General features: G+C 41.4%; 2 protein-coding genes across 2 annotated transcripts in view; both read left to right on the top strand.

Annotated features, from left to right (window-relative positions):
* The window catches only part of LOC114556334 (scavenger receptor cysteine-rich type 1 protein M130), a 35,655-nt gene extending 31,826 nt beyond the window's left edge, over positions 1–3,829 (top strand). Inside the window, exons 11-16 of the mRNA XM_028579236.1 lie at positions 536–850; positions 944–1,237; positions 2,349–2,663; positions 2,756–3,049; positions 3,252–3,584; positions 3,705–3,829. Of these exons, the coding sequence (XP_028435037.1) occupies positions 536–850; positions 944–1,237; positions 2,349–2,663; positions 2,756–3,049; positions 3,252–3,584; positions 3,705–3,829 (1,676 nt within the window). The remainder of the gene's footprint in view (positions 1–535; positions 851–943; positions 1,238–2,348; positions 2,664–2,755; positions 3,050–3,251; positions 3,585–3,704) is intronic.
* Positions 3,830–9,543: 5,714 nt separating this feature from the next.
* Positions 9,544–14,583, top strand: gpsm1a (G protein signaling modulator 1a). Its single transcript, XM_028577477.1, has 4 exons — positions 9,544–9,623; positions 11,218–11,620; positions 12,685–12,882; positions 14,323–14,583. Exons 2-4 carry the CDS (start codon positions 11,273–11,275, stop codon positions 14,527–14,529), a joined length of 753 nt encoding a protein of 250 aa, XP_028433278.1. The 5' UTR covers positions 9,544–9,623; positions 11,218–11,272; the 3' UTR covers positions 14,530–14,583.
* The last annotated feature ends 821 nt before the right edge of the window (positions 14,584–15,404 follow it).

Here is a 15,404-nt window from a genome sequence, read left to right as displayed (position 1 = left end):
TTATGTATATAAAATACACAATAAACGCTAAGATATATGGTCTGTCTCTCATTGTTTGCTTGACTCTGCTCATAAGTTACACCATTGTTCTTTTTCTCTCGTTCTCACTCATTTTCCTCCTCGTGTGATTACACAGAGGTCAAAGCAAATCACACTCTCACAGGTCATTAATCCTTTAAAGGAAATAAGAATTATTAATCCTTTTCATTTACTAAACGATCTTTCAAACACATCATTGAAATATATATATATATATATATATATATTATTAATTGTAAATAGTTGTCTGAACAGAGTAGTTGAATGATATATCGTATTGAAGATGCACAGATCCTTCCAGAAGATCTAATGCACATTGACATAAACCAAATCATAATTATGCATCTTATCAATAACCCACACATTTGAGATGAGAGAAAACTAAATAACTGGTGTGAAGTTTGGATCAGTGAATTGTTGTTTGATGACATCTTTTTATTTAGTGTCTGGTGTCTTTTTTTCTCTCTCTCTATTGTATCTTCTATCATCTCTCCAGACTCTGTCAGGCTGGTGAATGGGACCAATCTGTGCTCAGGCAGACTGGAGGTGAAGACTAACCAGTCTACCCAGCGCTGGTCCTCAGTGTGTGAAGATGACTTTGACCAGCAGGATGCAGAGGTGGTCTGTAGGGAGCTTGGCTGTGGGGCTCCTTCAGTCCTTCAGGGGGCGCTCTATGGAGAATTGGAGGCTCCAATGAGGACCAAAGAGTTCCAGTGTGGAGGCCATGAGTCTGCTCTCCTGGACTGTAGAAGCTCAGGCTCAGATAGAAACACCTGCTCACCTGGAAAAGCTGTGGGACTCACCTGCTCAGGTAGAAGAGGAGCTGCAGCTCTGATTTGGTTCATTTCTGTTCTAATAATACTCATTTTGTTCTTTTGCTTATGACTCTCCGGTTTCTGTTCAGAGGCTGATGCTGTCAGGTTGGTGGGAGGACACAGTCGCTGTGCAGGAACATTGGAGGTGAAACAGGGAGAATGGAGACCAGTGATTTACTTTGACTCTGACTGGACCCTGAAGACAGCAGCTGGTTTCTGCAAAGAGTTGGACTGTGGCTCTGCTGTTTCTGTAGGAAAGAGAGAAGAGTTCACCCGCAGATCAGTGTGGGGGATCAGCTCTGTCTGTGTTGAGTCTGGATCTCCTCTGAGGGAGTGTGCAGAATCAGCATCCTTTAAGTCCTTCCTCAATCTCACCTGCTCAGGTAAGCCCATCAGTGACATCATCTATGATGATGACTGCGCTCCTTCCTCTGTCACAGTGACAGTCAGTGGTTTCCATTGGACTGAACTGTAAAGTTATCCAGGAGTGTAGAGAAATGGGCTTGTTTCTAGAAGCAAGCCATCTGTCTGTCTGTCTGCCTGCCTGCCTGCTTGCCTGCCTGTCTGTCTGTCTATCTGTTTGTCTGTCTGTCTGTCTCTCTGTCTGTAACATCACTTCTTTATTTAGGATCCGTTTTGTTTTTCTGAGGGTGAATGCGACCTGTAAATGTGCAGATTTATTTTTAGTTTTCAGTGGTGATCCAGAATAATATTCTGGAGAATTTAGCAAAGTGCTTCCCACTTTCTACCGTATAAATCACCAATATACTGACTGTATGGTTCCTGGGCTTATAATAAGTCTAGTTTGGATGGGTTATTATTCGGTTTGATATAGATAGATTGAAACAAAGTAGATAGAAAAGAAAAAGAATTGTAACTGTGTGTGTGTTTGCATGTATGTATGCATGTGTTTATGTGTATGCCTGTGTTTATGTGTATGTAGGAAGTTAGATATACGGTGTATGTATGTCTATGTAAACATGTATAAATAAGTGAAGCATCAGATCGTTTTGTATTTAACTATAGGATAAAAATACAAAAAGGGGGTAGGAAAAGTTTTTTTTAACTTCTTACTCCTTTGTGAACATGGGAATTTCTTACTTGAATCACTTACAATAGTTTTGGAAGATTGTGCTGAGCTGTACATGTATTTATCTGTTATCATTTCTGCTTCAAAAACGTGAGGACATCAGGAGGATCTAAACACTGATTGGCTTTCAAAACACAGTGTCACTGAATTTCTATCCATCCAAATATTTCAACTTGCGTCATTCATGCCTTTTCATTGACTCAGTATGTAACCTCGCCTATGCATGAAATGCAGGTGGTGTGAACATGCCGTAAAGATGAGTTCTGTTGGTGATAATCAAATTCTGTTGGAACTGTGCTGAGTCCAGTTTGAATCATTGAATTGTTGTTTGATGACATCTTTTTATTCTGTGTCTGGTGTCTTTTCTCTCTCTCTCTCTATTGTATCTTCTATCATCTCTCCAGACTCTGTCAGGCTGGTGAATGGGACCAGTCTGTGCTCAGGCAGACTGGAGGTGAAGATTTACCAGTCTACCCAGCGCTGGTCCTCAGTGTGTGAAGATGACTTTGACCAGCAGGATGCAGAGGTGGTCTGTAGGGAGCTTGGCTGTGGGGCTCCCTCAGTCTTCCAGGGGGAACTCTATGGAGAAGTGGAGCCTCCAATGAGGACCAAAGAGTTCCAGTGTGGAGGCCATGAGTCTGCTCTCCTGGACTGTAGAAGCTCAGGCTCAGATACAAAAACCTGCTCACCTGGAAAAGCTGTTGGACTCATCTGCTCAGGTAGAAGAGGATCTGCAGCTCTGATTTGGTTTATTGTATTCTAATGAAACTCACTTTGTTCTTTTGCTGATGACTCTCTGGTTTCTGTTCAGAGTCTGTCAGGTTGGTGGGAGGAGACAGTCACTGTGCAGGAACACTAGAGCTAAAACATAATGGAGAATGGAGAGCAGTGATTGGCTTGATTGATTCTGGCTCGACACTGAAGATAGCAGCTGCTGCCTGCAGACAGTTGGACTGTGGCTCTGCTGTTTCTGTAGGACAGAGAGAAGAGTCCTCTGACAGATCTGTGTGGAGGATCTGGTCTGACTGTGTTCAGTCTGAAACTGCTCTGAGGGAGTGTGCTGCATCAGAGTTATCTTCCTTAATACCAAATCTCACCTGCTCAGGTAAACCCTTCAGTGACATAATCTATGACATCATCTATGGCAGTAATGTGTGCTCCTTCCTCTGTCACAGTGCCATTGGTTTCCATTGGACTGAACTGTAAAGTTATCCAGGACAATGACATCCTAAAGTGTAGAGAAATGGGTTTGTTTCTAGAAGCTTCAAACTGTATGTCTGTCTGTCTGTCTGTCTCTTTATTTACAGACCTGCTGCTTCAGCCCAACATCTCTGTGTCCTCCTCCATGGTCGGGGCCTCAGAGGAGGACCAGCAGGAAGGGTTCCAGGTGTTCTGGGGCTCCAACTTCACCATCAGCTGCTCCATCCAGCCACAGTACCCAGGAGGCTCCTTCCAGCTCACCTTCACCTCCTCCAACTCAGCACACAACTACACCCAGCCAGCTGTCAATCACTCTGCCCACTTCCTGTTTCCTGCTGCAGAGCCCGCCCACCAAGGAAGCTACAGTTGTGTTTATCACCTCTATGTTTTCTCTCATAACTTCTCCTCTGAGAGCCATGTGCTCTCTCTCAGCGTCATGGGTAAGCTTACTGTTTACAGGATTGGAGAAGACGATTGGTCCAAACTGAGTGAAAATGATCAGCTGACAACATGTTTCTGGACTGACTCTGTGACGACTGTCATTGTGTTACATGTGTCAGATAGTGACCAAACTCATACAAAGTGTAAAAATGGTAACAGCTTAGAATTAACTGAAGGACAGAGCATGTTTGGTTACGAGGATAACTCTGGTTGTCTGAGAACTGAACGAGGTGTTTCACTATAAAATTAACCTCTGACGTGACCAATCACAAAGCTTCACTGCTCCCACACCTATCCAAACTCCGCTTAGCTCCTAACTGTAGAATGTGTAGTCCTTCATTTCCTCCAGTTTATTGCCCAAAAAAGCATGTGAACAGCAGGATGGAACCACAGACCCTGAGATAAGTAGCTCTATGTCCTGACCCCCCACAACTTGATAATCATACCACATGGAATATGTTGTATGTTTAACAAATTTAAAACATTTAAAGTGCTCAACTTATGCTTTTTGGCTTTTTCCCTTTCCTTTATTGTGTTACGTGTCCATATTGAATTGATTTTAGATTTCAGGTCAGTTTGTGTTTAATGGGACTCATGATATTGTGTAATGTGTTGACTGTCCATGTGTTCCATCAGATCTGAGGCCTTTAATCATCAGAGCGATCATCCTGCCACTGATTCTGCTGGTGGTGAACACTTCTCTTTACTTCTACTGTAGAGTACGGACTCTCTCTCTGTTGTTTCCACCACTGACTGTGTTTGTTAAACTGAAGAGAGGAGTGATGCAGGAAGTCACATCTGTGTTCTGTCATGTCTTTCCAGGCCAACAGGGGTCAGCTGCCATGCAGACAGAAGAACAGTGAGCCAGATTATTATAACCTGGGAGTCCCTGCAGTTGAAAGAGGGCTGACTGAAGAGGAAGGAGCTCAGGAAGCAGAGTAGCACCTCCAGGGAGCTCATCTCACATCCTTACTTGGGAAATCATATTCATTTACCCTTAAAAAACCTTTAAATTCATTTGAATGGCACGTGTCCCCCCACTTGTGTCCAAAATGCGGGACTCCTGGGGCCTTTCTGTGAGGATTTTTTGAAAAGTGGAAATACACTGAATACTGAAACATTATTATTCGGACCATCAAAATTGGGTCACATATTCTACAGAACACATATTTGATACTGAAAGGTTTCCAGGTCATTAGCTTCATTTTAAAAGTTCCACATCCCAGATTTTCACTGAAACCTGGCCTTATGACCTTTAGAGGAAAGATCTTGGGACATTTAGCAAGAATTTTGGCATGGACCCAAGAACACCAAAACTGGGTCACACATTTAATAGAACATCTTTAGTACTGAAAATGTCTTTTGTTCAATTTTTAATTCTAACTGAAATTTGGCCTGGAGGGTCCTGGCTCAAATAGCCATTGCAAATATTGATCTGACCCTAGTGTCCCTGGTGTCGTACCCCCTCTTCCTCTGCTTTTCCCAGATGGGGAAGGACACTTGGGAAGAGTTTCATTCATGAACTTCAGTCTGCCTTAAGGCTATGGAATGTTTTGGTAAGATTTTTAATGATGCATTTTGTCAGACAGATGAGAAAAAAGGATTTTACATCGTGGCTGCACTTGTATTCGTATTTGTCCTCCTGCAAGTGGAATTGAGAACAATTGGAAAGAGTTCTCAAAAACCTTAGAATAATCACCGTGCTGCACCCTTTTGCCAGATTTTGCCCAAATATTTAATGTTCAAATTACATTAGCAGACATTTCAATGATTTTATCATGAGATACCAGAAAACTCAGAGCCCCCTGCTGTTTGTAGATCCAGGTTGGTGAACAACCAACTGGTGCTACATCTGGTTGACAATCTGTTGGTGTTTGGGATTAAAGAAATACAATGAAGGAATCAAAGTCATGTAGCTCACACACACAGTACAATATAAAAAATCAGAGGCTGCTTTCACACAGATTTCATCTCATTTCATAAGAATTGTTTGTTTTTATACTTAAGGAATTTACTTATATTGTAATGACTGATTTTATTTTTCATAATGAATTTCTAATTTCATGAAGTCCAGTTTAAACAAAAGATTTGCAATGACATGAAACATTTTTAGTACGTTGCTATGGAAATGATACACTGTCGTCTTTCAGAACGCTGCAGACCGGAGACTAAAGTTTATACTGTTCTTGTTGCAAATCTTTCTAATCTTTCTAAACCGAACCTAAAAAAAATTATATATAATTGATAAATGCTTAATTTTTAACTATTGTGCTTATATTGCTTGTCAGGAACTTTGCGTATCTTTGTATTCAAGCATTTTGATTAAGTTTGTGCATAAATCAACATTGCGTTACATTGGTATTTTTTGTGATTTGGCACCCCACACTTTCAGAGTGTAATTCCCTTCTACACTGCTATTGTACACATGCACAGCTGTAATGTTAGCATTCCCCCGCCCCAGGCCTGAAAACCTCCTCCTCCCAGAGGTCCAAGTGGTGGTGCCGCAAAGTGTTACGCACTTCTCCCGGGAGATCGTACTCGCTCGCTATAGTTACACAGTGTGAGAGCAGGTGATGACAGAGGGGGAATGACAAGTCAGAATTTCACCAATATGATTTAGAAGCTTATATTTTAATTTAAAATAGTTACACAATTTTGCTATATGTAATTTACTTTTGTGTTTAAATTGTTTTATTTGTATAGAGACGTAAACTTCTACGTATAGAGATGTTTCACGGATGTTAAAGGTGCAATATGTAATATTTTATGTAATACTGGCAGCTAGTGGTTAAAATAGTTACTGCTCTACCAATTCAAAATACTGGAGAGTCGTTTCCCCCGCCCCCTCCTGCCCAGACTCGAAGTTCATGGGGGTTGCCTGGCTGAGACCGCAGCATTCACAACAATGTTGCTAGACGCTTTTCTCACATAGCCAGACATTACTCCACAGCACAGCAGAGTAGCTAACGGTAGATGGTAGTCTCACATAGCCAGACATTACTCCATAGCACAGCGGAGTAGCTAACATTAGATGCTAGTCTCACATAGCCAGACATTACTCCACAGCACAGCGGAGTAGCTAACGGTAGATGCTGGCTATATTGACAGTCATAAAAGCCCGTGCTCACGCGGAGCTCTGTAACCAACTGACAGACACACTTTTTTGGCTTAAAATTACAGTATGAACCGCTAAAAACACAACAACCTCACTGTCCTCTCCACACGCCAGTCAGGCACACTTCATCAGCATAGAATTACAATATGAAACGCTAAAAATACCACTACCTTGCCGACGGAACACACTTCATTGGCTTAGAATTACGGCAACAATCGCTAAACACACTGCAAACTCCCCAAAAAAAGTCCCCTCTTTCCAATTTACAGCCCCCCTCTCGTGGCTTAAAATAACTCACCGTTGTCGGCTCCAGCCGCTGAAGAGGCTACGCTGTAAACAGCCATGGGTTGCTTGCCTGGTCCTCCCGGTAACGTTAACAGTTAGCAGCGTTAGCATGGCGGCGTTAGCCAGGACCAGTCGGGATCACTTTACTGGCTATGTCTCAATTGTTTTTGCGAGTAACCAACTCGGGTACTCTAGCTATATAATTGAATGTGAGTACACAAATGTTGAAATGACAAAAAATGCCCGTCCCTAGTAGCTGTGATAAATTAGCCTGAAGCTAATTACCTGTTCAGGAGAAAATAAGCCAACTCTGCGTCCTTTTGGGATCTAAGCTGTCTCCATCTTTCAAATACATCTCCAATATTTACCAGGGGGTTGTTACGTCTCTGGTCACGCAAACATGCTGTTTTCTTTTTTTTATGTCATGTAGAATCTATCTCCGTTGATCCTGTTCGTTTGTTTGCTGCTATCATGGCTGTACTACCGTTACAGCTGTAGCGTGCTGGGTTTACGTTTTTACAGGTATATAACTGGCAACCCTAAAATACTGACATTAGCATTGTTGTCAGAAAAGATAGTATTTCAGTTTAACATGTTTCCTTAATATCTGATGAGGCAATGGTGTCATTTTTGGATTTATTACAGTACAAATATTACATATTGGACCTTTAATCCAGCTTTGTGTTTAATGGCAGTGTGTGCAGATAAACGCTTGGTTACAAAATATTACAACTTACATAATTTTGCTTTATGTAATTTACTAACTTTTGTGTAAGCTTTTTAATTAATTTTGTACAAAAAGCAGTGCCTGAAATGGGCCAGTAATCAGCAGTACCGAATTCCGACAAGTTATTAACAGTATTATTAAAAGCCTGATATTTATACCTAAATCAATTTTAAATCATACATAAAACCTAGCAATTCTATGTAAACTCAGATATTCAGCCCTCCATAGATCCTTTGTTTCACAACCAAAATTTCAGACACTGAGATTGGGGGTGAATCAGCCTCTTTAGAATCATGAAATATTATTTGGGGTCACATCCACAAGATATACGTGTGAATATAAATATACCCAAGACAAGATCATGTCATCAAACTGTTAAATTAAGGTACTGGCAACATTTTGGTCCAATTCAGGCACTGCTTTAAGAGATATTTGAACGTTTGTAATCCAGCTCTCTGTGTCATGGCAGTGTGTGCATATGAACGCTGTTTGGCTTCCCTCTGTGGAAGAAATCAAGAAGGTCAGCCAAGATTGTTTCTCACCATCCGGCGGACAATACTCCAAGGATTGCGGCCACGGATGAAAGCCAAACAAAAATACTCTCATAACTATACAAACAATGTGAATAAAATATGAAGACATTTGTAGTACATTTGTAGTAAGAGCCTTCAGCTTCATAAAGAAAAAACAACTCTGAAACTCTAAAATCAGAGGTGTGTGATACATTGTTGCACAATTATGCTTCATTTGGTATATTTGTGAAATTTAAATAAAAAGAGTTGGGGAAACAAATCTTTGGTTTATTCTACGTTATCAGCTTGCAACCAGTTAAAGACTAAATGAAAAACTAAACATGCATTTGTTTATATATATATATATATATATATATATATATATATATATATATATATATATATATTTTTATTTATTTTTTTTTTTTTTTTTTAATTATATCAATTGGAACATTTTGTTTGCCTAAAAATGTTCAGCAGTCTGCCAACCGAGCAGGCTAATTAGCTCTAGCATTAGCTAGTAACTTGAGGGAAAGTCTGCAGATGTTCTGTTCTGTCGTACATGCAGATGAATGTCTCGAGTACCAGGAGGTCCACTGGATGACTCACTTCAGAAGGGATGAAAATCAACACAGAGCCATGTAATCATAAACAACGCTGGCTCTAGCAGCATCATCCTTCCCATCTGCCCTCTTGTCAAGAATGATCACGTCCAGTTTCCAAAAACAAGATGGTGATGGCTGTATTCTCAAACTCAAGGCTTCATAACGACAGTCCTAAAACCAATGGGTGAAGTCACAGATGCTCATCCATTATTTTTATGGAAACCAAACCAAAACATTGTTACGGTTTTCAGCAGTGATCCAGAATGAAGATCTGCAGAATTTAGAATTTAGCTCAGAGTTGTTTTTATTGTTTTTATTTGTTTAAAGTCTGTGTCAACTGAATGGATCTCAACAATACAGGAATGTGTGTGTGTGTGTGTGTGTTTGTGTGTGTGTGTGTGTGTGTGTGTGTGTGTGTGTGTGTGTGGGGGAGGGAGGCAGGATTTGGTCTCCTTTCTTTGGTTGCCCTGGCAATCATGATGTAAGCCCAGAGGGGGAGTTTGTCCCTTTCTCTTTCATTGTGTCAGTGTCAGAGAGAGAGAGAGTGTGTGTGTGTGTGTGTGTGTGTGTGTGTGTGTGTGTGTGTGTCTGTGTCTGTGTCTGTGTGTGTGTTTGTGTGTTTGTCTGTGTGTGTGTGTGTGTGTGTGTGTGTGTGTGTCTGTGTGTATATGTGTGTGTGTGTGTGTGTGTGTGTGTGTGTGTTTTTAGAGCAGCCGATGAGAGAGTTCAGTCGGTGGAGAAACGAGACGTGAGAAGATCTGAAACGAGGAGAAAGAAAACTTTGTGATGTTGAGGTGAAGTCACTAAAACTTTATTTATTTATGTTATAAGAACAGTCCATTTAAACTGCAGTTTATAGACATTATCTGTCTGTTAGCTGTTTATTGCCTTATTTACACTTTTAGTTTTGAGTTAAAACCAAAACTTTAAAAAACTTTATTGCTACAAATTATTGTGTTTTAGTGTTAAAGTGTGTGTGTGTACATGTTTGTGTGCGTATGTGTGAGTGTGTGCATGCGTGCGTGCGTGTGTCTGTGCCTTTGTGTTGTAAATGTGTGTTTAGACTCTCTGTGACCTACTTCTGCTGCAGCTGAATGAAAGCAGACCAGAGCCAGGCCAATCTGGAATAACTGAAACTAGTTTGTGGCTCAACTGAGTTTTTGTTATTGAAGTAGTTTTTAATTTCTTCTTTTTTATAAACACACTTTAAGAAACAAAGACAAAAGTTTCAAAATTCTCTGGCAGTAAACAAAAATGTAATAATGATGATATAACATGTTCCAAATATAAATATGCTCGGACACTGTTAGCCTGGTGCTAGTGTGGAAGAAGATGTGGACGGTGCAACAAGTCAGGTCTGCTTGGTTCTTTCAGGTAATGATTATAAAGATTTATATAGAATATGTTAGATCATTTCTTCTCTAACTGTGAGGTTTTATAAAGAATATGTTAGATCATTTCCTCTGTAACTGGGAGGTCTTATAAAGAATATGTTAGATCATTTCCTCTCTAACTGGGAGGTTTTATAAAGAATATGTTTAGATAATTTCCTCTCTAACTGGGAGGTTTTATAAAGAATATGTTAGATCATTTCCTCTCTAACTGGGAGGTTTTATAAAGAATATGTTTAGATAATTTCCTCTCTAACTGGGGGGTTTTATAAAGAATATGTTAGATCATTTCCTCTCTAACTGGGAGGTTTTATAAAGAATATGTTAGATCATTTCCTCTAACTGGGAGGTTTTGGGACTGATTGGTGGGATTGCTGTGGATGAAGTACCACTGGTAAGAGCCAATGAGGTTTAACCATGTATCAGCTGATTTAAATAGATCACGTTACTGTATTGTGTCAACAGTTAATTTAATATTGTCACTGCGTCTGGAGCTTAGCACCGCCTACAACCATTGTCATTAGTTTAAAGAAATGCAAACAACCCAGAAAGTTTTTTCTCCTTTCCCAGAATGCATCTGTGGTGTAGCCAGACCTTCCTTCACAGAGCTGTGGAGGAAGGTCTGATCTATAACTCAGGTTGCATCTCATGGCCCTTATTTGATAGCTCCTCTTCTCCAAGGTCCTTCGCTGAACTGGAAGTTGTTCTGGACCGAGGAGGGATCATTGAGGAGCTATAGGCAAGGATACAGAAAGCAGCCTTCCTGGAAGCTGTGCAGCTGAAAGAGTTGCTAACTCCCCCCAAAAAGCTGACAAATTCATGTGACTCTTCAGAGGAAAAGACGTTTCATTCCTCTCAAACACATTTGCTCCTTGCCTCTCTCCTTCCATATTTAGGAAGGGAGGCAAGTGGAGGACAGGGTTATGAGATGCAGTGTCTGTCTTAAGCTGGATCTGTGTCTAACTTTCTACTCTTCTCTCTTCCTGATCACATTTAGCCCCTCCCTCTGATGACAGTGATTGTAGCCACGCCCACACCTCCACAGCTTCAACATGGCTGACCTTAACCTGTCAGGTGTCCCTCCTTCCTCCCTGTCTCCATCCTCTCATCAGAACGGGAGGATTGGGCCAACGGCAGCAAAACGCTCTCCACACCCCCACCATGATGGCCGTCTGGAGGATGGAGCGGGACACCTCAGTCCCAGCAACACTGGTGCTGTTCCCCAGATTCTCTCTGCACCAAGAACCAGAACCTCAGCCTGCAGCTCCCCCCTCAGGAACCTCAGGATCCTTGGAGGTCCAGGTACAGGTTCTGGTCCTGAAGGCTCCCAGAGGCCCCGGGGTCAGAGCCTCAGCTCAGCTCTCAGCTCCAGGACCAGAGCTATGATTTCCAGGAGCAAGGTAACTCAACAAGGATATCAGTCAGTGCTTTGGGTTTGCTTTTTCAACATTTTAGGTGCTGTTTCGACTGTTTGTAAACCAGAGAAGGTAACGCACGTTGTGAAACGGTCCCAGTTTGGTTAGTTTTACACTCCAGAATGTAGTTAAGTTGATAAAAAGATGGTGGTGTAGGTTCAAATCTATCGTTACTTCACTTCCCGAAGGTTACCATGTGACGCAGAATGTGACGTAGCTCTGTTTATTCCCTAAAGTTTCCTGGTGATCCCCTGGATGTTTTCACAGAGCACTTCACGTTTTCTGCTAACGTTACTGCTGCATCGCTTCCTGATTTCCCAAACTACGGAATGGTTTGAGGCCCAAATCCCTGACCACATTTCTCCAAACACAGAAGTTCTGTAATAATATTAGTCCCGTGTGAATCAACATCTCTATGATTCGGGGTTTGTATTGGCTGCGTTGGTGATTATAAATGAAAGTTTTGGCATCATTGTGGTGGATAATGTCAGTAAATTTGAGTCAAACAATGACGAAACACAGGCCGAGGCCACTGCAGCGCACTCAGGTTGGGGTTTGGTATCGTACTAGCCACCAGGCTCGATAGAGGTTACCAGGGACGCATCCTTGAACAAAGCTACGGGGGGGAGCACTGACTCTGGGACTGAGGTCTCTGGTTGGCCAGCAGTCCAGACTAGGTTGGCCATGAACAGCAGCGTCCACAGCCCCCACCATCCCATATCCGTTTTCACCAGAGGGATAAAAAGGCGCACAGGAAACATAAACCATGAAAAAATGACATAAGGCCCACCCAATCACAGACATATTATAATATTATTATATTATAATATTATTGCAGGACCTCGTGTTCAGTGTCATTTGGAATCTGGAATTTTTACTTTACAAATTACAGACATGGCCTAAATGCACAAAATTAAGATCACAGACAGTCTCTGTAATTATTACAAATGAATAGAGCTCACCAGGTAATACTAGTCCCTTCTGAATAGGGCTTAAGACAACTTAAATCACATTAAATATCTCACAGCTGGTCCCTGTTGTTACTTCAGCGTGGGAGCAGCCAGCAGGAGGAGCCAGAGGCCTTGTTGGACCTGATCCTGGAGGGTCAGGGTCAGAGACTGGAGGACCAGAGAGCCAGCCTCAGTCTGCTGCCTGACCCAGGACCAGCTGCTCTTTGTGGGGCCTGCATCCCCGACCAGCCCGCCCCCCCGAGTCTGGACTTCTACTACATGCTCATTCACTACCAGGTACCAGCAGGACTCATGGAAGGATTCTGCATGATCACAGTAGTTGTATTGTATTGTTGTAATATATATAATATTCTAGGGCTGTAACGGCTGTAGCCCTGTCAGAAGGAGACAAACTTGTTTCAAACTATGTGCTGACATTGTCCAGCTGCAGTCGGTTCTGTCTGTTGAAACACTGCAAACATTTCTTTTACAGCATCCCCTGAATGTGTGGATTAGATTGAAACAAAAACTACAGAAAAAACATACCTAACTGTGACTTTTGTGTATACCATTTTGCCCTTACAATATACTGATGTTCGTATTCACTGTATCAGTCAAAACATTCAGAGTTTGAACTGAGGAGAAATATTGTTTTTGTTGGTCTTGTTTCCAGCTGTAGGAAGCTCATCTGCTCCTTTTTAAATACTGTTTTTCATACAGACTGTCCGTCAGTGGATGGAGGAGTTTAACAAAGTAACAGCTTCTGGTTTGAAGCAGAAACGTTCGCCAAAAACCTGAAACCAGATGTGAACAGGAACCAAATAAAGACACTTGCAGAGCAGATTAAAAGGGACTGTACTGTAACACAGCGTTTAGTTGGCAACATGAAGACATGGGTACCCTGGAACAAACCACCAGGGAACAGGGTATGGGGTGAAGGAAGGACTATAAAACATCACACAGCCAGAACAGGGTACATGTAGCAGCAGGGTACAGCAATAGCCGCTTTCCGACAGGAAGGATTTTTGCAGTTCCTAGAACATAACATGTCTGTCTCTCTAACCTGTCTGTCTGTCTCTCTTTTTTTCTCCTGTTCCGACTGGACCAATTTGGGGATTATTAAGTTCCTCTGGCCACAGCTCCTAATTCAGGGCAGGGTCTTTTCCCTTTTCTGCATAGTGGTGGTTAGATGGCTGTGTTATAATAACAAAAGGTCAGTTCCTATGGCCACTTGGCCAGTGTGAATGCAAATGGAAAAACCGGTTTTGGGGGAGAGTGGTTAGTAGAACTGTTTAGAAGTGGACTGTTCCTATAACTACGTTCCTTTAACTGCTTGGTCGGAAAGAGGCGAGTGTGAAGGAAGAGGCTACATGGCAAACGTAGGAGGTGCAGGGTCAATGCATTATTGACATCCTATGAAAATACATGCACAACAATTCAAATGATTTCCTACTAAATGAAGCGACATGCTACCGGCTACAGAGCCCTGTGAACTGCCGAGCGTTTCTGTCGAAATTACAGTTTGAGTTTAGCTGACCAAAGGGAAGCGTCATGTAGCGACTACAGTCTAGTCTAACCCTAGACACCCAAACACACAGTTCAGATTATATGGAAGACTGGTTGGAAACGTCTGATAGCATCCCTGATAACTCCGCTGATTTCACTGTCTCTGTCCATCTGTCTGTCTATCTAACCTATCTGTCTGTCTGTCTGTCTATCTAACCTGTCTGTCTGCAGTCTGACCGGATGGAGGACCAGAGGTGTTCCCTTCCTGATCTGGATGATGTGATTGGTCCAGTTCCTGACGGTCAGGAAGATTTCTTCTCTCTGGTTCAGAGAGTTCAGTCCCGGAGAATGAACGAGCAGAGGTCCTCGCTGCTGCCGACGCACTCGGAGGAGGAGGAAGAACACCCAGCTCCTCTTCACCTTCAGTCTGGAAGTTAAAGAACGGTTGAAGTACTGTTTGTATTGTCAGACTGGGGAACAGAGTCTCTGTCTCTATTAGAGCTTGTTACAACTAGGAGAACTTTGCATGAAGGACGTTTGCATGTTGTGTTGAAGAAGACTTGAAACCATAAATGCAGAACATGATTCTTCTGTCCTGGAGTGTAAATGAATCTGTTTCTGTTTTTAAAACTCTAACAACATCTGAAATCTGAACCCTAACCCTCCTGTTGTCTGACCAGGTTTTCAAAGTTTTCTAGATCAGAAATTTGGGTTTCTTTCAACCGGAGTGCCCAAAAACAACATGGATGGTTCCCTGGAAAGCTCTTCTCAAGACAAATTTAAATGTTTAAAAAAAGCAAAAAAAACAATGAAAGCCTCGAAAACAGCAAAAACAAAAAATCATAAAACAACGATAAAATGTATTGAATAGCGACAATATTGTCAAAAAACATCCAAAATGTAGAAAAAAGCATAACAAAATGAGTGAAAAGGTGTTAAATTTCAGTTTTGACCACAACAGGAGGGTTGAAACAGTAATAAAGTTTAGTAACATGTTACTGATATTTAAATGTATTTATCTAACAAACATCAGAGTCTGTTTTTATTTAAGAACTTCTTCTCTTCATAATGTCCAACCATTCAACAGGATTCACTTTCTTCATCCTGAAGGGACCCAGACACATGAAATATTATGTTAATATTAGGATCATTAATGTGTCAAACAGTCAGAATATTATGTTAATATTAGGATCATTAATGTGTCAAACAGTCAGAATATTATATTAATATTAGGTCAGAATATCTCAGACCTTTTATAAGAAAATAAAACTTTAAGCAGATGTTTATTGAAACATGTGGAACTAGAACATGAA

This window comes from Perca flavescens, chromosome 5 (assembly GCF_004354835.1).
Source record: "Perca flavescens isolate YP-PL-M2 chromosome 5, PFLA_1.0, whole genome shotgun sequence".
NCBI lineage: Eukaryota > Metazoa > Chordata > Actinopteri > Perciformes > Percidae > Perca > Perca flavescens.
This window is presented reverse-complemented; position numbering and strand designations above follow the sequence as displayed.